General features: G+C 42.3%; 1 protein-coding gene and 1 long non-coding RNA gene across 2 annotated transcripts in view; one reads left to right on the top strand and one right to left on the bottom strand.

Moving 5' to 3' along the window:
* Positions 1–1050: 1050 nt before the first annotated feature.
* Positions 1051–24907, bottom strand: part of LOC138948587 (uncharacterized) — a 39980-nt gene continuing 16123 nt past the window's right edge. The window contains exons 2-3 of the mRNA XM_070320147.1: positions 12561–12707; positions 1051–1940 (exon numbers count right to left, since the gene is read on the bottom strand). Of these exons, the coding sequence (XP_070176248.1) occupies positions 1396–1940; positions 12561–12707 (692 nt within the window). The 3' untranslated portion in view covers positions 1051–1395. The remainder of the gene's footprint in view (positions 1941–12560; positions 12708–24907) is intronic.
* LOC138948591 (uncharacterized) overlaps positions 12115–24907 on the top strand; it is a 120667-nt gene continuing 107874 nt past the window's right edge. The window contains exon 1 of the long non-coding RNA XR_011450029.1: positions 12115–12258. This is a non-coding gene — a long non-coding RNA (uncharacterized lncRNA). The remainder of the gene's footprint in view (positions 12259–24907) is intronic.

Here is a 24907-nt window from a genome sequence, read left to right as displayed (position 1 = left end):
TACAAACATTAGAAGACATGCAAACGCGCAAGCGCGCGGGCACGCACACACAGAGCAGAAACGAACCAGCATCTAACCAATCCAGAGTTCTTAACTGTCTCTTTTGAGAATAACGGTGGTAATATACACAACAAAGAGAAACAATCTACTTCATGTATGTACATGTAGTACACACACGTTGCAGTTAACGACACCTTGTTTACTTATGTGATTATCTAACACGTTGGTAGATCATAAAGAGGGATGCAATTCGTCAACGACTATCTTAACCTCGGACAAAAAAAATGCATGTTGACGATTTTTGTAGCGTGTTTGCATGCAATCAAGAGTCACTTCATCCTTACCCCGTATTACACACTGTATAAGGTGGTAAAAATAAGACAGCAACTACACACTATGCACTAATCGAACAGCCATTAAGTGTCCTCCGCAAATCTGCTTTTGTTTTTGACGTGCTATATCTGGTTCATACTTTACAGCAGTTTAAAAACGACATAAAAACGCTTGCAACAGAAGGCACTAAATACAGAGATGCTCTGGAACTGTGTGAACATATATGTGTATGACCTGAACAGTGATATTACAATGGATCTGAAATCTGTGTGAAACATGGCTCACCATAATCGCAGCAATATGAGGACAACTTGTAAATCCATTTTTAGTAGGGTGCAGCAATTTGCGGACGTCCGTCACTATATTGCAGCAATTTGCGGACCAAAGACCGCCTATTTGGGGACGTCTGCAACTAGTCGCATTTTTCTGCCGATGTCCGCAAATTGCTGCGATATAGCGACGGACGACCCCATTTGGTCCTATTTGGTCCGCATATTGCGGTAAATCCACAAACACACACCCCCACACCCCCCCCCCCCCCCACACACACACGTACACACGCACAGTCACACGCACACACACATACACACACACACACACATACACACACACATGCACACACACACATATCCCCACACAGACCAATCCAAAAGCAATGAACATTACTGTTATTAGAAACGAAATAATAAAAATGCACAACAAGACATAGAATTAGTCTAGCTGTCTGTACTAATGCTGCGTGTTTTCCCGAATTAACGGTAAAAAGCAAAACTTCCTTCAGTCCTCATGTTCAAAAGAGACCAAGTCTAGCAGACCTGTGGACAATTGATCCATTAACAACAAGACTTAACATGAAAATATACAATATAATAATACAACAAGGAATGTAAGATAATGAAGAAAAAAAAACAGTGACAAACTGAAGCTTGAGCACGGACATTGGAGCATTGCGATATAGCAACAGAAAGAAAGAAAGAAAGAAAGAAAGACAGACAGAAACCAACCAACCAGCCAACCTACCTACCAGCCAAACAAGCACGCAGGCAAGCAAACCAAACTGAATTAAGGCGCCTCTACCGGGTAACCAGCCTTTACGGTCTCAAGGCTACTGTAGCCTTGTCCTGTCTGGTCTGCCTGGTTGTTCGGCTGGGGACCAGGGTACGCTGGGGGATTTCCGTAGGGCTGAGGATTCCCATACGGCTGAGCATTCCCGTAAGCCTGAGGGTTTCCGTACGGCTGAGCATTCCCGTAAGCCTGAGGGTTTCCGTACGGCTGAGCATTCCCGTACGACTGAGGGTTTCCGTACGACTGAGGGTTTCCGTACGACTGAGGACCACCGTAACACTGAGGATTTCCGTAGGGCTGAGCTTGAGCCTGACCTCCGGCCGTTGTGCAACCTTGACCTTGTGAGATGGTTGCCATGGTGATGACTTGACCCCCGGCCCCAAGAGCGCTGGTGGGCAGGGGTTTGTTGCACACGGCGATGATGATAGCGGCAACGACGCAGAGAACACTCCCAATGGTGGACAGGTAGAAGGACCAGCTGATCGATTGTTTATTCGCCGCCCCTCCAACGTAGACCATGCAGCCTATGAACCCTAGCACTCCTAAAAAAACAAAGATAAGAATGATTTTTCTGGAGGGTCGTCCACACCTTCCGCCTAATGGACAAGTCGGAACAGCAGAAATAGAGAAAGACAAAGAAAACACACCCTGACCATTCAAATGGACATGACACCACCCGTGTGGTCTTTTTGCCGCTTGGTGATTTTTTCAAGGGACATAATTCACATCTCAACATGTGGGTTATCGTACTTTGTTTGGATCCACTATAGCGCATGCATCCCGTATACACTAAATAATACAAACAGTACTTGCCCTTATCCCTTGTTCCGTTAGCCAAATAGTATGAATCCGCATACCCAATAGGATGATGTCACAGTGACACGCTTTCCTTCTTTGCCACTACTAAAGCAAACGTGTGCAAGATTGTATGTTACACGCTTTGGAGCATGGCAAGAACAGATTCAAACTAGCAAACGTCCCCCAAAAAATGCACACAATGCTTTCATTTCACCAGCTTTTATCGTTTCTTCTCTTCAAAAATTCGACAATACAGAGAATACTGCGAACGACATCCCACCCGACTGTACTGTTTTCATACGCGAGTTTACCTGCCATTTTGAACAGATAAGACAAACAAACCGAAAAGAACAACCATTTTGCGCATGCAGACACAGAGCAACGTCATACAGAACGCGATGCTTCAAAAGACACAGACTGTGACGGTGACTGCAACGTCATTCACACATACCGAGACGTCACTCTTAGTTGTTTGGTCACTTCAGTAAAATAAAGTAGATCTCTCCACAATGGCTGCTCCTGTGTTTACCCTTGTCGAGCGTAAGTACGCAAAACGTGTTTGTTCTCTCCTCTGTTGAAGCTGTGAGACATAAATGCTATTCAGACTTGGTCGTGTGACAGAGTTTTCTTCCACATTCGATTAGCTGATGTCTAACTCAGCCTAACGGCTTCGTTAGACAATCAACGTAATCTCGTGTGGAAGAAAACGTCTGTCACACGACCAAATCTGAATAGCAGGTAATCTCGCATAGCCAAATAGGACGAAGGGATGTTAAAACAAGTCGCGTGAAGCGATATAAAAACATTTAGTCAAGATCAACACCACAAATCAGTCATCGCCGAGACTACATTCAGATAGTCTCGGCTAACCATACATACCGAAGACCGAGACGGGTCACGCTCACCTCCGGGAAGCACGCTTCCGTAGTACTTATTGAACCTATTTTCTTTCATTCTGAGCACATTTTTAGAGTGAACATGACATATCTATATATTTTTGAATTCAGGAGAAGATGAGGAATACAATGCAATCATTTTTTAATCTGTTTTTGAACATTCGATTTTAATGACAACTTTAATGACCAAACGTATTAATTAATTTTGTAAGCTTCCAAGCTAAAATGCAATCCCATAGTCCGGGTTTTGTCAAAGATGGCTTGACCAAAATTTCAATCAATTGGATTCAAAAATGAGTGTGTGACAGTGCCGCCTCAACTGTCACAGAAAGCCGGATATGACGTCATCAAAGATATCTTTAAAAACAATATATATAAAAAAAAAGGCTAGGGATATCATACTCAGGAACTCTCATGCGAAGTTTCATGAAGATTAGTCCAATAGTTTTCTCGAAATCACTTTATACACACCCACATACACACATACATACATACGCCATGACTCTCGTCTCGATTCCCCGTCTATGTAACAACCTTTAAGTCAAAACTTGACTAAATATAAAAGCTTTTAGCTACCTCCTAAGGGGTCCCCACGGCCGCCCCTCGTAGAGGGTCCCGGTGTAAAGGGAAAAGTTGTCCGCTGGGAAAAAGAGTCCTACGGACTTTCGTTTCACCGGTGTGAAAGAATGAAGTGTCCGGCTGTTTGAAAATCCGCCGGACTTTTATTCCTATCGAAATATGTCACTGGACGTTGTGTCATAGGAACATAAGTCCCTGGACTATATTTCCTGGGAAAAGCTGTCTTATTTCCCAGGCTGGAAAGTCCTCACAGGAGCGTTGAGATAGGACACATTTTCCGGACAGAGAGTACGCGTTTAGAACTTATTTTCCGGACTAAGAGTCCGCTTTGTTCTCCGCAATTGAAGTGATAATTGAAGTCGTGTTAACATTCAAGTCAAGTTTTCTTATTGTGTATATGTGACCCTCCACCACGGAATGAGTCGCATGTCACCTTTGCATGTGTGATAGGGTGGAGTGGAAGGGGGGAAATAGGCCAGGAAGCATAAATGAGACGCCAAGACAGAGGTTGCGATAACGTGACTTTTACTTAACGTATCACCAGAAAGTATACACCAGAAAGTTAACACCAGAAAGCAGTGTCTGATGACACATGAAAAGAAAAGAAAACATAATATAAGTACATGGCATAACAAGTAAAACGCACCATTCATACCAATGCATCCTAACCATACATACATTCCACAATAAACCTATGAATGTATGACTGTATCATTTGTCAAAATAATCATGACAAATATAGACAAGTAACAATACAGCCAAAATCCTGCAGACACAGCATTCTCTGAAAGAGAATCCACAGTGAGTTAAACAACTCCACAACAGCTAATGTCAAGGGAAGTAACCAACATCTTCCCTTAGGCCTAAGCCTTGCATAGGAAAATGCTCTACATAAATTACCCACTGCATGAACCGCAACCGCAAAATAATTTAAGTTATTGAGACATCCCAGTGCACTAAGGGATTTATAGAGCAAATCGAGAAAATTCATTATTGAACGAAGCGCATAGCGCTGAGTTCAATAATTATTTTCGAGATTTGCTCTATAAATCCCTTAGTGCACTGGGATTGTTTCAATAACGATATTGTCAGTACCGCCAGATAAAAAAGAAGATTCCTAACAGCACATTTTGCAATGCGCATTTGAATAGGCATAACTGTGTGGTCAGGTCGTGCACAGTAAAGATCTACTTTTGTGTGGGGTGTCTCAAGTGTGTCGTGCTTTCGTCACACGCATTTTAATTTCTGTTGGTAAATTCCAGTGTAGCGTTAATCTGAACAGTGATGATCTTTCAGAGAGACCTCATTTGAACTCGGAGAAAGGCTCTTCATTATTTGCGATTCGAAACCTCCAGTCGAGCTTCGACGGATTGACTATGCGGAGTGACTCCCCTTGAATTGACTCAAAGCGGGACTCGACGGTTCGCACATTTTCAAAACAAATGTGGCATATTTCTCGTGTTCTATGATCTATCTTCACTCATCGGGGAGTCTGATACTAAATATGAACGGTAAGAATGCTCTGAACCCTACACGTATTATATCCCCATCGTTTTTTCGTTCACATTTGCCCAACATGTTAATTTGCTGAGCGGGGTTAATGTCGTCTGCTAGGCTACCTGCCAACCTGGGCAATGGAACGACTGCAGTCTGCACTGAGTCTGTACGCATAAAGCAGGCTGCTAATAAATCTTATATATGGTAAGAACGTTCTGAACCTTACACGTTTTCGATTACGATTGTTCTTGCTTTGAAATAATAATTCTGAAACCATTCATTTACTGAACTGATGAAGTCGTATTTCTGTGTTGTCTGCTACAGAGTCGATCGAGTCAGTCTTCCAAACTGGTCTTGCTGGTACGTTATCGGAATAACACTTGTGTTTTCTGTTAGCCGCTGGGAATTGTGTACTAACTCATCATTTGGTAATGTGGATGATAAGCTACATGCCACTAACACGGCATATGAGAAGAATCTATGCAAGTCGGCGAAAATTAGATGAAACACAGCGGCTTCCATTTTTTTAGATCACTGGCACTGGCACAGGCACATGCAATCTGTCAGAAAAAAACCCCACTTCTGCTTTAATTGAGAAGCAGGGAATTTATGGTCATTTGGTATTGTGGAGAATATAAGCTACATGTCATTAATTAATTCTGAGGATGAGAGCACAGTCTTGCTTAGGCAAAGGGCGCAAGAATACGCTCTGTGGAAAAGTTAGCGCACTCCAAGAGTGCGCTAACAGTTTTAGCGCATCGCCATTAGCCAATCAACTGGTTCACATCAGTCATGTGACACCAGTACTTACTGACAATTGTTATTATTAAGCGTGTTCATCGCCATGAAGACACATCTTCATCGAGTCGAATAATAACGACAAGAATAAGAAAGATAACTCAGGCATGGGGTAAGCGCAAGCTCCCATGCTTCAAAATGAAGCGTTAGACAACAGTCTATTACTTTACAGGGAAGCGCGACTAAATCATAACGCCTTAGATTAAAAGTCTGTTTTGCATCTATGCGACTGCACAAAATGTTAGGTTGTTTCAGTCGCAAAGTTCTTCTGTAGGCAAGCGCCTTTAAAGTGCAACATGAGAATTAATAGTCAAAATTGTGCAGCCTGTAGACAATATCTTCCTATTGTCTGAAATCTTAACTCAGAAGATCTCTATCATTCTCATGCCTGAATTCATCAAACTCATGATACGAGTTCATTACCCAAAATATATGTGTCAACCATAATTCCCGTTCATCAATTGTAGGGGTTTCTGCGCCTAAATCGTAAATAGGTAGCTTTACGGGCCAATGGCACTGAGGGCTTAACTTTGGGCTTTTAACCGACTACTACTCAGACTTTACTGATCTCCAGAAATAATATGTGATAAAATGGGGAAAAATGGCAACGATACACATGGGTTACGATACACGCGCGAGTTTTATGTGCTAGACATTATTTAGCCCAGTGGAATGCTAGTACAAAATGTGTATATGTGTTTTCCCCAAACAAAGCCCATTGAACTGGCGGGAAAAGGGACACACCGAACAGAGGAACAACATGGGAAGGGGGGCGCTCTGTCATTACACGGGGGACGCCGGTCAAAATGTACATATATGAGACTGTGCCAAAAGGTGACGTTTTCATGTCAGTATGTCCCAAATGACATCACCAGTACATTTTTCATTCTATCTAATCTGTTTTCGTTCTATTTTTTCTAATAACATGCGTTAACAATTGATTGCCAACTGGAATGGAAGAGCACAAAAAGTGTAACTTGATATGTAGTTTCTCTAGAGGGAAAAACATCTTCCACTTTCATGTCAGTGTGTCCCATGCAACATACATTTGCCAAACAGCTATGTGCAAGTAGATTATTTGTTAGTGGTATAGAAAATACTGATCAACAATTAAAGTCAGTTTTCACATTCATTTTCTACCTATTTCTTATTTGTTTATTCTGTTGGCAATGGTGAAATGTCAGCAATCGTGTGTCATTCGGGACAGTAGACATGACACCTGACCTTTTGGCACAGTCTCATATATACAAACATCATAGCATCAAATGAAACATAAGAATAGAGCATAAGGAAAGAATACAGCATAAGGAATGAATAAAGCATTTAGTTACTTACAGATTCTCCTCAGTGAGCACACGTAAAAGGAACACAAAACCTGCTGCTGACGATAGTCGCGAAACACAAGAGCACAGGTTTCGGAATTCAGTTACAACCACAAGTCGACCGACACAATCGGAGCAACACACAGCTCGCTCCATGAAACTAATCGCGTTCTCTCCTCTAGCCTAAATGCTCAGTCTTTTAAAGGCTGGTCACTTCCGATACCCTGTGGCGATAAGCCAATAGGAAGAATACCCGGTGTCAGACAACGGGGGGTGTCGTCTTAAGATTGCCTGCCAAATGAAAGGGATCGTTAAAGAGGCAGAAATCGTTACAGAGGTGTCACACACCGGAAATATTACAAGTAGTTACACTAGCTGAAGGGGGAAGAGGGGCCTGTCTGCCGTGCACACCGGAAATATTACGCACACCGGATAAGGCTCATTAGATTACAACCAGTTACAAAGAAGGGGGGGAGGGGTAAGAGACTAAAACCTCCAAGCCACCTGGCATCTTCTATGATGTACCCTGTCAAAAGAAATGACACCCACTTGACAAAACGCCGAGTCCAACGATTACCCAGACAGGCTGGCGGCACATTACATAACGACCACCTAAATCTGAGATAAGAGGTTAGAAAGGAATCCGGTCAAGAGTCTACCCTACGATAGTAAACACACAATAATCCTAGCGGGAGACACAACTTGGGTCAGGGGAAGATAATAGACAGGGGAGGCAACTGGGTCGGGCAGGAGATAATTACACAAAAAGACTGGGTACGTCACTTGACTACACATAATTTTCATATTTTTTACATTTTTCTAAAGAATTTTTTAAGCTCTATCCAGTGGTGAAAACCGTTTTAGAAAAGAGCGAAAACTGTTTGAGTTATAAGCATGTGACTAAGGTGACCCTCACACTGTTACCAGACACTCCCCGGACTTTTATTAAGCCTAGCGCAGAACCACACGAGGTGACATGCGACACATTTCGTGGTGGAGGGTCACATATGCTTAGGACACATTCACACCAACACACACACACACACACACACACACACACACACGCGCGCGCGCGCACACATACATATGTATATCAAAGCGAAGGTCTGATTTAGCAGGTAGTTTTTTACATCGAAGAATCTGAGGTTCTGTTCCCGCACCATCGTTCTTGTGTGTGACAGCAATTTTTAGACTCCCCCACATTGATATCATTGCAAGCAATGCCAGGTGTTGACAAGTGTAGGAAAATCTGACCGGCTGGGGACTATCGTTCCTGGGAACGAAAGTCCGTACGACTCTTTTTCCCAGCGGATAACTTTTCTTTTTACACCGGGACCCCCACTTTCAATTTGTAGAGGGTTAATTGACCCCCAGTGCAGAATTGTAGAGGGTAGGGGAAGGGCTCCTAATATGGACCACTTTTTGTTTCACGCTGATAACTAGCTTGTTTTCTTGCGAAGAAGTTTCATTTTGTGTTAGGTAGTCCTTCTCTCTTAGGTTAACCGTTAGGCCTAATTAGAGTGAAATAGCTTTGATAGATATTCAGCAAAAATTAAATACAGAAAAAAACACAAAGGGTCCATATTAGGAGCCTGGGCGCCTAATATGGACCACTGAAGCGGACTTCTCGAATCACTGTAAAAAGCCCCCTATACTTCAAAATAACATGATACAACTTAGTTTGCAAGTCAGACTAATCAAAATATGCTTTAGATTTATCTGTTTCGGGTTGATGAGAGCATTATTTGAAGCACACCAGGAAACTAAAGAAGCTTATCAAAAACAGAGTGAAAATAAGTGAAATTATCAACTTCCACGAAAAAAAGACTATTTCTGAGATTTGTTTTAAATCTCAAAGGTTAGTTACAGGTTATTTTCAGCAAGCTTCTGAATGAATTAATAAAAATAGCATTTAGCTTTTATTTTCTTCGATTTGTTGAAGGTGGTCCATATTAGGGGACTCCCACATACTTTGAGATTTTGGGGTCAACACTGCTAAAATGTAACAAATACGGACTTAGCTGTCATATGTAGCTATTTTTGTGTGATAAAAGCTTTGACTGTGGACAGAAACGAGTCCGTTTTAGGCGGCAAATTTAGAGTGAACCCTGCCAAAAGTGAAAAAAAGAGAAAAAGCCTAACGGTTTTGAGGTTTGTGTTTCTGCAATTGTTTTGACATGTGCAAGTTATCCAGAGAGGGTGAATACAGCCAATGAAATTGTTTTGAGCGCTCTAGCGCCGTTAGTTTGTCAGAACAGGAGGTGATCCATATTAGGAGCCGGTCCATATCAGGAGCCCTTCCCCTACCAAGGGTAAAAAAGCCGAAAAGTACTTGTAAAACATTGTGGTCACGCATAATGTACTGTTTAAATAGCGCACAATGACAGTCTGAACAAGTATGTACGGTACGCACGATAAGTATAATTATCGCATTTTTACTGATCACATGACAAAACATGCTGTTGTCATTGGTCAACTAGGAACTGTATATCAATTGACATCGCGCAGGAAGTTCCCAGCGAATTTGATATCACGCAGGAAGTAGTTCATCAATTTTAATTTTGAAGAATAAAATCTCACCTGAATGAAACAAAATAATGTCTCCCTTTTTTTTAAATCACAAATTTATAAAAGAAAAGTAATTGAATCAGAAAGATTAAGCTGTGCAATGAATAAAATGAAACCGTTCCCACCAGCTTTAACAGAGAGGTAGTAGAAAAGAATGTTACAATCTTACCGATTGAGGTAGTTGGAACAGCCATAAACAAAGCTGACCTTGAAAGTACCAGTAGTGGCAGTACTTAGAAAACTGTGAGATCTCTTGCAGTGTTTCAGCGCACATCACTCACAAAAAGGCAGAACATGAGCAGCCGATTAAACAGTTCGCACCTGCAAGAACCATTGTCCACCTTTCTTAGTCGTAGCCATTCAACATCAACCGAACAACTTTCAACTTCTTTCACAGTCACAGCGCCGTCGGAGGACGCCATTTTGGATTTGTCGTAAGCGAGACTGAGCTTTGACAACATTATTATGCAGTAGTCCGCCAATACCGAGTCGACAAATACCTGGAAGCTTTCTTGGGCACAGAAAATGAGCCAGAGGACTTCGCTGATACTGCCTGGCGCACTTCAGTATCTGCCATCGTTCAGAATTGCCAAATCGAACAGTCAAACAGAGTACCACTGAGGAAGTAACTGTGACGTTCTATTTCTTCGCTATTCCTTCGAACTGGCAACTCCACTGAACTTGTTAGCCTTTGTTGGTGATCTGTTTCGACCGTATATTTTTGTTCTTTTTTCATTATAAGTGCCTTATTATGTCTGAGAAAAAGAACCAGTTACTAAAAAAAAAAAAAAAAAAAAGGAAGAGCAGCTTAAAGGAAGTTACGAAATCAGAAAAAGACAACCCAACATTTCCAACATTACATACAAGGCAGTACCCTCCCTTGCGTTTGTCTGACTTCTCAGGTAGGTTTATGATTCTACTGTTCCGAAATCGAATGCGATAAAATCGTTATCGTTAGATGTGACTGTGATACCAACATTTATCAGTCTGAATGTCTCCAAAGGCTGAATGATATCAGATCTGGGCTAACGCCTCGGTCTGATATGATTTCAGAATGATAAATGTTGATATCACAGTCAAATCTAACGCTAACTAATAGTTACAGCTCCGTCCATCCATGGTATCGCCTGATATTTTGTCGAGACTGGGTCAATGAATATGATGACGTCACTCGAGGCTCTGCCGAGAGTGACGTCATTATATTCTTTCACCCCGTCGAGACAAAATATCACGCGATACCATGGATGGACGGAACTGTAACGTATATATGGCATGACCAAAGTAAAGAGAATTTGTCATGGGATGTGGAAACAAATCATTGGAAATTCACCATGGGCAATCAACCCAAGCCTAGAAGTTGTAGAACTATATTTTGTTTCAGTCTTGGCAAGGCCAGTTTTGTCCAGTTCCGGAAAAGACATCATGAATTCATTCACCCTGCCGAGACGAAGAAAACAATTCCATGGATGAAAACGTATAATCGTATATCCCGTGACGCATTAAAGCTAAATTTTGTTTCGAAATGTCTTCACAACGTACAGATAACTTATAACGACATAATCGTCTTCACAAGACAGGAAAAACGCACACTTTGTTTTTCGTCTGCTACTTTAAATCTAGTCTTGTTGGTTGACGGAGAGAATAAAGCTTCAATCGTACCTTCATCAACATGAATAAATGCTCAATCCGCTGTCAGTTCGCAACTGAACCTTGGTTTTTTTTCTTTAACTTTTTTGTTAACATTGAAACGGCAATCCAAAAGAGTGTTTCAGCTGTTTCAAGACACGGGCTTAGCTCCTTCTTTTGAGTTGCTTTCCAATGACACCGGAAGCGAACAAATTGTCGCGTATACTGTCGTCACAAAAAGACGTCATGACAAAGTTACACGCAAAGCGAAAGAGACTTTGACGTCATTTACTTTTGTTCGGAATTTTCCGTCTGTTCCTAGCTTGTCAGTGAAGACCTGACGTGAGTAAGCTTACCCAAAACGTCTTTGTTCTCTATTCACATTGCAGCTGTGAAATAATCAGTCTTGTGTCTCGGTCGTGTAGGTACAGAGTTTGCTTCTGCAATCATTGTGTTCGTGTTGATGACGGCTTCATAAGACAAATCAGCGAATCTATCGTGAGGAAGATGTTTATGTACAAATCACCCAACCCAACCCATTTTTTTTGTGCATTTTTCTGAAGAATAAACTGCATGTGGTTAATTTCATCTGTTTAATGCTTGTCGAAACGAACCATAAGGCTTTAGAATAAAAGATTTCACGCATTGCTTGGCCATCTGATCACAGATGAGGTCGCAGTTTGTAGGTAGAATCTATGAATCGGCCAGAGATAGATCTGCATTTTTGGTACGACCTTCCAGATTATCAACAGCGGGTTCATGGTCGGAATCAAGAGGTCAAATTTGCGTGGCTCCCAATCATTTCATAAAAGATTTCCATTTTCTTGTTTCTGCGGCTGCGCAAGTTATTTTGCCTAGGTCATGGCCGAACTTTAGGCCTACGGAGAAATATCGCTGGATATTTTCTCCCTAGATTAACAGAGACAAAGAAGGGAAGTCATGCTGTATAGGAAATGTATTGCGTCCCGGGACCCGATCCATGCATTTCAAGTACGTGTTTTTGGCTTCTAGTGCGTATAGGACGCAGAGACGCGCACTTTGGGGAGCAAAATAAACCAGCGAGTATTGTGTGACTTACCAGAAAAGGCAGACAGAGCCTCCAGAATTCTAGTCACGGGTCCTGGAATAGAGCTACAGCAGTTGGTGACGAGGGCGTAGACACAGGCCGCGAACAGACCAATCAGAGAGAGAGACACCAGGACCCTTACGGCGTGGAACCAGTCACCTGGAACAGAGTGTCTAATAGATTAATGTACTCATCATGTTGGCATATTTGTAATGAACGAATTCCGGAAATAACTCGGTCAGGTTTTTATCCCAGCGAAGCTGGAGGTATCCCAAGAACGCTATTCACGACTTTCCGACCTTGACATTGTAGTTAGGGTCATGTGGGCGTCGGCATCATTGTCCAATCAGAAATAATTAATGTTCATCTCCAAGGTGTGTTCCGGTCACAGAATTCTGTGGTTCCGGTCCGGAACGCAAAACACTGAGTTTGCGCGGAAAAAGGTTGGTAACAAGAACAAGAGAACGTGGTTTGACAACTAAAGGGCATTTTGACCGGCTCGCACTTCAGCATCGTTCAAATGTGGGAGAACGACACATCTGACAAATAGCCAATGGTTACCAACATGAAAAACTGGGGATATGAATCGTTATCCGTATGTAAGCCGCCCGTATGCTTATGGGGGAAGTTCGCTACAACCCCCGAAGTTTTGAGTGACATCGGAAGTACTTGCCTCACTTTCGTATGCATGGGCCGGAAAAAGGGTTTACTTCGAAGCAAAGCGAGGAAGTAACTCAGGGTAGTTTGCGACAACTTCTAAAGTATTGAGCGACATCGGAAGTACATCCTCACTTTCGCATGCATGGGACGAAAAAAGAGTTTACTTTGGAAGCTAACGAGGAAGTAAATGAGGGTAAATGAACTACAGCCAGACCCAGTAGTAAACACGCTACCTCCACAGTTTCTCAGTGCAAAAAGGCAGGGCTTTTCTTCAGTTTTTCATATCAAACCTGAGCTGCCGCAAATGAAAGTCCCCAAGAGAGAAAAGTCGTATCTCGTGCATGCATTTCGTGCAAATCTCCCTGAATACAAACCTGAGTTGCCAGCTTTGACTTTTGTTTGTTCTGGGTCATTTGCCACCACTCTTTCATTCCCGCTTATACGAGGGGGTTACTGTGTTTCCATGAAAATGGGCGTCGTTGTGTGCATGTGTGTTTGTGTGTGCATGTGTGTGTGTGTGTGTGTGTGAGTGTGTGTGTGTGTGTGTGTGGGTTTGTGTGCGTGTGTGTGTGTGTGTATGTGTGTGTGTGGGTTTGACCGGTGTAAGTGTCTGCTGTTGTTTTTTTTCATTGCTTTATGTGTGTGGGTGTGTGTGTGTGTGTGTGTGTGTGTGTGTGTGTGTGTGTATGTGTGTGTGTGTGTGTGTGTTCATTTTGTGCACATGTGTTAGTGTTACTGTTTGTGTGTGAGTGTGTGTGTGTGTGTGTATTTGTGTGTGTGTGCGTGCGCGCGTGCATGAGTCTGTACTCGTGTGCGTGTGTGCGTGTGCGTGTGCATGTGTGTGTGTAATAAAGAGAGAGAGAGAGAGAGAGAGAGAGAGAGAGAGAGAGAGAGAGAGAGTGTGTGAATGTGTGTGTGTGTGCATGAGTTTGTGTGTATGTTTGTGTGTGTATGAGTGTGTATATGTGTTTGTTTGTAAAGGTGTGTGTGCCCATCTGTCTATGTGCGTATTTGTTTGTTTGTTTGCTTAACGCCCAGCCGACCACGAGGGAGGGCCATATCAGGGCGGTGCTGCTTTGACATATAACGTGCGCCACACACAAGACAGAAGTCGCAGCACAGGCTTCATGTCTCACCCAGTCACATTATTCTGACACCGGACCAACCAGTCCTAGCACTAACCCCATATTTAATTCAATCGAGTTTGCGTTTTAATGAAACAGATCCTGTGATTGGTCAGAATGCCCCAACTCATTAAAAATTACAGGTGACTAATAATTGTCGATAGCCACTCGCTAAAAAATCCATTAATAACAACCTGCTGGCGAGGCGCATTGATACAACCTCAACTAGTCTCGGTTAGCTTTGAGGGTCATTTTACAAGTAGGAAATGGGTCATTCTCCAAAGCTGCGCACCGCCGATACCACTTCTAAAAATAGATGCAATGTGAACAAAGTTTAAAACTTTTTCCCATTTTTTTGTGTGCAGACTATAGAAGAATATTGTAAGAGACAATATTTAAATATTTTTGTTTCAAAATGTTGGTCTATGTTTACTCAGTTGAATGAATGGTGTTCATTCGTTTGCGAAAATGGGTGGTCGTTTTGTGACATGAAAAAGCTGACTGAAAGTGTTGGTCAGCAAACTGAACAGAATCATTATAACTGATCGTTTCCAGCATAACATTATCATGTGATGTTACTTTTCTCATGCTGTGAAAGTTAGTTTTAAAAATATTTGTTAATCTTGCCAAAATTGGCATTCTTTTTTACGATCAACAACGTAACACTCTGTTTCCCACATGCACACGCTTTGTTTTGCAACTCTACAGCAAGCTCCGAAATCTGGGTGGTACTTCTTTTTGTCTCAAACACATGTCCACTGTGTTCCTTGTGTGTACGCGCAATGAGAAACACTAAGGTTGAGCTAACAAAAAATATTTCGTTGTGTAATGCTATTACCCAGTTTTGTTTCCAGTTTCTGATGTTACGGTTGTTATCAAAACATTTTACTAGATCGTACAAAAGACAAAATATTTCAGAACTATTTTGACACACATTCCCTCTACTACCAAGCGGGAGGATATAATGCACTTCGGCTGACCACGCGGTTTACATCGCCAGCGAGATTCAGTTTGAATTTGGGTTCTGATTGTGTTGCATGTGTGACGTTGTTATCCCGACACTTCTGTGCTGATCTAAAGGTAAGTTTACAGCAAATTCTATGCATATAAATGCTTATGCATTGTTTAAATAAATAACTGTATGATTGTTCTTTACGTTCGGCTAAGATGAGTGTGCTCTTGACTTGACAAAATACCGAACTTGATCTGAACGCAGTTTCATATACTTGATTTCAGCAGTCAGTAAATTTTTGGATCTCCGGCGAAACTTTTCAAACTTGTGCTCCGATACTTTTTGTCAACAATAGATAGCATTTTTTTGGTGCAGATTTTGCTTCTGTAACTTTTCAACAGTACTATTCATATACGCGCCTTGATTGAATACTTTCTTGCTTCGATTTAAAATTTCTCATCAACCTCGTAACGAGGAAGACCGGAGTCTCCCGATTCTTTGTGACGAAGTTAGCCCGATTGTAGGGTAATCGGACACACAATCTTTTTCAGAAGCCAAACGTGTATCAATCACGGCTGTATTTTATGTTGTTTTTAACTGCAAAAAACTGTTCGGGAAACAGGGATGTCGTTAGGCGTCGGACATCGGACATATAACGATGAAAATCCCCAAATGTCCGATTCACATTGCCGCATGTCGGTCAGATGTCCTATCGTTTTAGCCTGAGCGTGGTCATTGTCCGATATGTACTCCATTCCTTCGGACAGCGCGATATTCGTTAATTTTCATTTCAAGATACAAATCTTCTAAAAGACCGAACGCTCTCGTGTTCAGCTGACACTGAAGTTGTCAGTGCCGCGTGCGGATCTTTTCTTTTGTCGGGAATTCCCGAACCGTTTGCGGTATGCGCCGTTTGGGTATAACCGTCTCGGTGCAGCGCACTGATCTAAAAATAGTGGATTCCTTTTAGATCAGTGCATGCTACAGGAGTACGGGAGACAACTCCAACTGACTAAATTTGTAGTCTGCTTTTGTTTTTGATACGAGACGAAGCACTGAATTATGCCGCTGAAAAAAAAACTAAAGCCTGCAAAAGATCAGCATTAGATCAAACCGATCATTTTGTTTGTCAACTTTTATCCAAATCATGCAGTAATAAAGTACGAGCTCTGAAGTTGTTCATGTTGGTTTCTTTTTTGTGGTTTCTTTGAAACTAAACAAATAGGCTACAACATTATACGCACACTGTGTTGATGTATTTACTATATTATGTGTGTGTTCTACAGCGCGCGCGCGTGGGTGTGTGTGTGTGTGTGTGCGTGTGTGTGTGGGCGCATGACTTTGGAACAATTCCATGGAATGTGTTATAAGCTGTTTGGCGCAAATTCATAATGTCCTATTACACTTTCTGAAAGCGGTCAAATGTCCTATTGATGCTGAAGAACTCAGGACATTTGTCCTATAGGTATGAATTTGTAGCAACATCCCTGGGGAAAAGATGGGTGATTTATTAGTGCGGTTGAAAATGGCCTCACAAGATCTCGTTCGTAACTCGGAACCGTTAGAATGATGTTCTTCGTTACGATGTTGAAAAAGAGTCGTCAAAGTCGCTTTACAGTTTCGTGCAAGTTCTTAAAAATGGCAGTGTTTATTTCACTTCTTTAAAAGACATTTCTGCATTACTTTCGGGCAGTCGAGATGCTACTATTTTGCAGCGTTGTTGTTGTTCTTCATTGTCAACGTCACGCGGACCCGACTCGTCGCCATCTTTGTAACGATGCTAGATGCGATGTCAAAAGATTGCCGTGTGCTTGAATCTTTTTTTATTTAGCCTTTTGATTTCAAAGAATAATCCGGTGGTTTTTTTCTTTGTGTATTGTTCTGAAAGTGCTGAACCAGTCGCCTGTCTACCCTGCCCCTAACCAGTCGCCTGACGGTCCTGCCCCAGACAAGTCACCTGTCTACCCTGCTCCAGACAAGTCGCCTGACGGTCCTGCCCCAGACAAGTCACCTGTCTACGCTGCTCCAGACAAGTCACCTGTCTACCCTGCTCCAGACAAGTCACCTGACGGTCTTGCCCCAGACAAGTCACCTGTCTACCCTGCTCCAGACAAGTCACCTGACGGTCCTGCCCCAGACAAGTCACCTGTCTACCCTGCTCCAGACAAGTCGCCTGACGGTCCTGCCCCAGACAAGTCACCTGTCTACCCGGCTCCAGACAAGTCGTCTGGTTGTCCTGCCCCAGACAAGTCGCCTGTCTACCATGCCCCAGACCAGTCGCCTGAGTGCCCTGCCCAAGACCAGTCCCCTGACTGCCCTGACCCAGACCAGTCGCCTGTCTACCCTGACACAGACCAGTCGCCCGACTGCCCTTCCCTGCCCCCTTCAATCTCGCCAATCAATACTTCTCAAGTGAGTGAAGGATGCTTCATTGAAGTACCTTTGCTTGGTCGTCAGAGAACTGTCTTTTTCTACGCCAAAGTTATTGACGTTGACAGTAGTGGGGACCTGCTTCTTCACTATCTGAAGCTAGACACTAACAGTTATGTATGGGCAGACAAGGCATGGCTCCCTGCCAGCAGCGAGCACAAAGCTGTTCCAGCACCCAGACTAGCCCCTGGTCGAGGCATTGCATTTGTTTTTGACAAGTGAATGTTTTTTTAGCCACATTAACTGACATTTCATACTGACTTTTTTGTACATTCTAAGTATCATTTTTTGGTTGTTTTTTTTTTACTTTGACTTTCAAAAATTTCACTTTGCCCTTAGATTTTTTTCTTTTCTTTTTATTGCAAGTAAATAATGGATAAAACAATATGTGTTATTAACATATTGTTGTGTGTTCCTTTCTTGGACTTGGATTTTAATTTTGGTTCACTTTCATCAACTATTTCAAATTATTCTCAGTTGAGTTGCCTTTGGGGTTCCATGCTACATGCTCATCAATATCTATTTGTTCTGATACTATTTTGCACTCTTGTTATTCTCATTACTGTTGGGGGAGTAACACTGGGAAATGTAACCAAAAAGATTAAGAGTTTGAAGGAAAGGAGTTAAAGTTTCTTGTTTAGAGAATTTTTTTCTGATTTGTATTTTTGACTTTGGCCTCAAAATATGTTTTCTTTTAATCCTAATTTTGCATTGAATTAATTGATAAAGCAATTTATATTTATTAACCTGTTGTTCTGTGTTAGCTTTTTGACTTGAATGTTGACTGTGGTTCATTTTGATCAGATAAATCAAAGTATGCTTTGCCGAGTTGCTTTTTGGGTTCCATGTTACATCGGAGATGGTATTGCATAATCATCAATATCTATTTAAATAAAAGTAATTTGCACCATTTAAATTATCCACACTGTTTGGGGAGTGATACTGGTAAATGTTGATTAGGAAATGTTACAAAATATTAACAGATACTTTTATAGGAAAAACAGAATTGGTGTTGTTTTCTATTACAAAACTCACTTTAAAGTTTTTTTTATTAATTTTTTTTTCTTTCAAGTTTTACTTTGGGAGGGTGTTGAGAGTAGTTGTTGCAGCAAAACTGCATAGAACAATGTTAGAAAAGAGAGAAAAACTGACTTTAAGAGATGTTTTTAGTGTGATTTTTGTTTCCATGTTACACGCGTTATTTTGTTCATTTATGAACTTTGTCATAACTTTCTGCACAAAGTTATAACTGGATTAGTTTTTTTTTCAACATCATGTGAAGAACATGTGTATCTTTCTATTTACATCTCATTTGAACTTTCTGGTGGGCATTTAATTTTTGACACCTATGTCACAGTATGAGACCCAGCTTTGGAGAATGACCCACGAAATACCGAGACCATAAGGTATGCGAAGTGATGACGTCGAATACATGACGTAAGTTGATGCATGAATTCTTTCGGACTACGTCAGTCAATTCCAAAGATCGCTTTTGTGATGAAAAGAATTTGTTTTGAGTTTGTGTCCAGAAACCCGTCAAAAAAGATGGGAAAATGTATGTGAAAGAGAACAAAACAGGAGGAGAGTGATACGATAGGAATACAGCGACATAATTCTTGGGACTTGACCCTTGCAGGTAGGTGGACTGAAAGTAGTGTGTGAACAGAACAGAACCAATTCTGTCTGTTTACCATCGCATGAAAGCAGGAAAGAGATCGTCGTCAGATTGAATTACAATAACATTAACACGCTTCCATTTGAAACTTCTCGGTCTTCATCGTGGATTGACGCCCTCCCAAAGTCTAATTGAAGCCCTCCGTCGATTTGCTCCGTCGGGCTTCAATTAGCTTTTGTCGGGCGTCAATCCCTGATGAAGACCTCGAAGTTTCAAATGGAAGCATGTTAATGTGTAAATGCCAGACGCCAGGCGGAGCAGCCACTAGATAGATTGCCAATTTTAAAGTCTTAGGTATGACCCGGCCGGGGTTCGAACCCACGACCTCCCGATCCCGGGGCGGACGCCTTGCCACTAGGCCAACCGTGCCGGTCTATGTGCGTATGAGTGTGTGTTTTTATGTGTGTGTTTGAGATTTGTGTGAGTCAATGTGTGTGTGTGGGTGGGTGTGTGTGTGCGTGCGTGCATGCGTGCGTATTTACATGTGTGGGTGTGTGTCTCTTTGTATAAGAGAGAAAGAGAGAGAGATAGAGAGAGTGGGTGGGTGTGTACATGTGCGTGTGCGTAAGTGTGTGTGTGTGTGTGTGTTTGTAAAGGTGTGTATGTCCGTCTGTCTATATGTGCGTATAGGGGTGTGTTTTGTGTGTATGAAGTGTGTGTGAGAGAGTGAGTGAGTGTGTATGTGTGTTCGTGTGTAACTTGGGGTGTGTGTTCGTGTGTGTGTGTGTTTGAGAGAGAGAGAGAGAGAGAGAGAGAGAGAGAGAGAGAGAGAGAGAGAGAGAGAGAGAGAGAGAGAGAGAGAGAGAGAGAGAGCCAGTATATGAGAGATAATGGCCTTCTTTGTGACCGTTCATGCGGAAGCACGCGGAGCTGCGGAGTGCGAGGACCAGGGAAAATAACCTCATAATTATGAACCTGTCTGAGTCAGTGTGACCATCGTGACGCCCATATCTTTAACTCTCAGTCGTATGACAATTCCAAGAATATAGTATCTTGGTACGCAAGCTCTAGGGTAGGTTAATGATTGTAGATAAGCTTTGGCTGATGCAGTTTAATATAGTGTGTCCGAGTGTGCGTGTATGTGTGTGTGTGTGTGTGTGAGAGAAAGGATTGCACAAGATCTCCTTCAGGGACAACTACACAAACAAAAAAATATACATGCAGTCAATTTATCTGTTTGCCTTCTTTTGAAAATTATACATGGAATAGATATGAGGCGTTAGTGTTAACTCTGTGTGCGTGTGTGTGTATGTGTGTGTGTGTGTGTGTGTATGTGTGTGTGTGCGTGAGTGTGAGTGAGTGTGTGTGTGTGTGTGTCTGTGTGTGTGTGTTTGTGTGTCTGTGTGACGGAGTGATTGAGTTTGCGTTACTGTTTGTCGATTTCTTACGGGAGCCTTGAAGGCTTCGCCTCTTGTTGTACAATATTTTTTGTCATTACTTTATTTTTTTATCGCTGGGAAATTCGGGTCGCTTCCTCCCGGCAGCGGAAAGCTAGCAGCAACAGAGTCGCGCTACCCCAAAGTCAAGGGATCTATTAAAATTGTTTTCTCTTTCTTTGTTATGCTAAAAATTGTAATATTTTACTTATCTGGGCCAAACTACCCCCCACCACCCAGCATAGAGGCTCTAAACAAATCATGGGTTAACACCGCGCAACTTTTCTGAACGCTTCAGTGAGCCCAATGTTTGCGGAGCGCTCTAAAAAAGACAGCCTTTTGTGCGAATTTCTTTTCAAGTCGAAGTGAAATGTGCCCACAAATTATTGCTACACCCAATTGCGCACCCAAGTTAAAGCATTAAAGGACCCCAACAGGCTTTTTTTGTGTGTCAAAAACGCGTTCATTTGCGTTTTAGCGTGACTTAGGTTAACCAGGCATATGCATGCCGTAGGAAATTGTTTTCTTACCTTCCCTCACAGGGTTTAGTTTATTTCGGGATCGTTTTGGGCCATAATCCGCCGAATTTCGTGGCTGAAGCGAAGCGTTTTCGCGTTCCGATCTGGCGGCCATTGTATCGCGGAAGTGGTGAATTCTGGGTAAACATTTCGATGACGTTACAAGCAGTATTCATGGCAGAAACAACTTTAGCTGCTGAACCTTACAGTTTTGAGCCTGGGGGTTAAAATCAAGGGTCTGCGCGCCCCGTGATTTGTACATTTGTGACCCTCCACCACGGAATGAGTCGCATGTCACCTTTGCATGATTTTCGTATTTTTACATATTCCTAAACAGTTTTTTATGCTCTATCCAGTGGTGAAAACCGTTTTAGAAAAGAGCAAACACTGTTTGAGTTATAAGCCTGTGACTAAGGTGACCCTCATACTGTTACCAGACACTCCCCGGACTTATATTTAAGCCTAGTGCAGAACGGCGCGAGGTGACATGCGACTCACTCCGTGGTGGAGGGTCAAAATTGTTTTACAAATCACTTAAATTTTATATTCATGTATGTACTGCTGCAAGTGAATACTCACACACCCTACTCACACAAACACTGATTATCAAGAAGACACATGCAACCACACTGGAAGACCATAAAACCGAATTGGGCGTTCAAAAAGCCAGAAAAGGCTATAATTTAATTACACAATATCTTTGATAAAACAAGAGATAAAACAATTTCACCACCACATACAATACAAATACATAATATTATTATATACACATAACAAGGCCAGTAAATCATTTTACGCAAGCATAAACAATTTCTCTAATAATTGCATTTACGAATAAAAACGAAGTTTGGCAACCAGCCTGAGGTGGAAGAAGGGGAAGGTGGAGGGTGGCAAAAAACTTTGCTGCTGCTGCGCCGGTGTACAAAAGCTGACTGACTACACTGAATACAACAGCTAACACTCACATATCTAGGCGTATGAATATTTTACTCAATAGGCCATACCCACACAACTGCCACACGATACAAGGATCCCTCACGTGCATTCCCACCCATCCGCCGAACACGTTACTCCAAGGTGTAACCCATCCCGCAGAAGGGACCGATTGCACGAGAGAGCGAGCTGAGCGCACTCACACAATTTTAAACTTTATTTATTCTAAATAACACGTTAATGCTCCCGATATTTTCTTGTCATCTCCAAAGTCAAGGCACAAAAACAAAATCGCTTGACTTTTGGCGTAGCGCGACTGTTGATGTTTAGATTTTTTTTTCATTACTGGATTGTCCCGTCGCTGGGAAATTCGGGTCACTTCCTCCCAGTGGAAAGCTAACAGCAACAGAGTCGCGCTACCCCAAATTCAAGGGATCTATGGGATTTTTTTATTTTCTTTATTGTCCCATCGCTGGGAAATTCGGGTCGTTTCCCCCCAGTGGAAAGCTAGCAACAGCAGAGTCGCGCTACCCCAAAGTCAATAAATCTATTAGAATATTTTTCATTTCTTTATTGTCCCATCACATTCCACAACTTGGACACATACCACAACTTTGACACATTACCACGTCTTGGACATATACCACATCTTGGACACATACCACAACTTGGACCGGCACGGTTGGGTTGGCCTAGTGGTAAGGCGTCCGCCCCGTGATCGGGAGGTCGTGGGTTCGAACCCCGGCCGGGTCATACCTAAGACTTTAAAATTGGCAATCTAGTGGCTGCTCCGCCTGGCGTCTGGCATTATGGGGTCAGTGCTAGGACTGGTTGGTCCGGTGTCAGAATAATGTGACTGGGTGAGACATGAAGCCTGTGCTGCGACTTCTGTCTTGTGTGTGGCGCACGTTATATGTCAAAGCAGCACCGCCCTGATATGGCCCTTCGTGGTCGGCTGGGCGTTAAGCAAACAAACAAACAAACCACAACTTGGACACATTCCACATCTTGGACACATACCACATCTTGGACACATTCCACATCTTGGACACATACCATAACTTGGACACATTACCACATCTTGGACACACCACAACTTGGACACATACCACAACTTGGACACATACCACATCTTGGACACATTCCATATCTTGGACACATACCACAACTTGGACACATAGCACCACTTGGACACATTACCACATCTTGGACACATACCAAAACTTGGACACATACCACAACATGGACACATTACCACATCTTGGACACATTACCACATCTTGGACACATACTACAACTGGGACACATACCACATCTTGGACACGTACCACAACTTGGACTATTACCGCAACTTGGACACATTCCACAACTTGGACACATTCCACAATTTGGACCACAAGCGCGACGCTGTTGCTGCTAGCTTTTCACTGTGAGGAAGCGCTCCGAATTCGCCAGCGATATAGGACAGTACAGAAATGAAAAAAAGAAAGAAAAACAAATCTAATGGATCCCTTGACTTTGGGGTAGCGCGACCTTGTTGCTGCTAGCTTTCCACTGGGAGGAAGCGATCCGAATTTCCCAGTAATGGGACAATAGGTTGAATAGAGAAATTATTTTGTTTTTATATACATTTTTACAAATTGCGGTTTTAGGTTCGACGTAATTTGTCAAATATGTTTACATTTTTACAAATCACGGGTTAACAGCTCAGTTGGAGGTTTAATTGGTGTCAGTGTGTAGACATACAGGCTGGGGGAGTGGCTTAGGAGCGAGCAGATAGCTGCTGGTACCGTATCAGCGTCTGTTGCTGGAGATCGTTCTTACTGCGGCGTCCGAGTTGAAACGGAAGTGTCCCATCTATCTGGGTTGATAATCGGGGATTAATGTAGAGTTGTATCCTCTTAGTCAGGTTTGAGGCACACAGTGTACAAGGACAAAACATGCTCTCTCAAGGGTGGAAGTCAAATGTCTGCCAGACTCAGCAAATAGATTAGGCAGCCCATGGTCACTGTTGAGATTGTAGTTGAAGTTCTATCGGATTTTTTGTTGGTTATGTTGTTGAAGACGTATATGTTCTCGAATTTGAGTTGATGTTGTTGTCGTCGTCGTCGTAGATGAAATCAAGATTGTTACGTGTCAAATCAATCGTGTTCCACCTACTGTTTATCAGTGTAAAGCTGTTGTTGGTGGTGTTGTTGACATTGTAGTTGTTCTTGGTTTACGAGTTGTTGTCAGTGTTGTTGTCGTCATTGTAGTTGTTGTAGTTGTTGCCCAATGTTGTAATGCTGTTGTGGTTGTTATTGTTGTTATTGTTGATGTAGTTTCGCTGGTTTCTCAACAATGCTGTTGTGGTTGTTGTTGAGGTTGTTGTTGTTGTTATTGTTGATGTAGTTTCGTTGGTTTCTCAACAATGTTGTTGTTGTTGTTGTTGTTGTTGTTGTTGTTTCGCTGGTTTCTCAACAATAGTGTTGTTGTTGTTGTTGTTGTTGTTGTTGTCGTTTCTTTGTTTTTGGGTCCACCCGATTCATTTTCACAGCCCATTCGTGCTTGAGCCTTGAGTCGGATGGAAACAAATGAAAACTCAAGCCTGAGTCCTTTTTTTGCAACTCCGAACATACGGCAGCAGCACTCTCTCTCGGCATGATGTCACGTTTTATTATACCACATAAGGTGATTATGAACGGTTAGTTA

This window comes from Littorina saxatilis, linkage group LG15, assembly GCF_037325665.1.
Source record: "Littorina saxatilis isolate snail1 linkage group LG15, US_GU_Lsax_2.0, whole genome shotgun sequence".
In the NCBI taxonomy this organism is placed as follows: Eukaryota; Metazoa; Mollusca; class Gastropoda; order Littorinimorpha; family Littorinidae; genus Littorina; species Littorina saxatilis.
The sequence above is the reverse complement of the archived record's forward strand: the minus strand, read 5'-3'. Positions and strand labels throughout refer to the sequence as shown.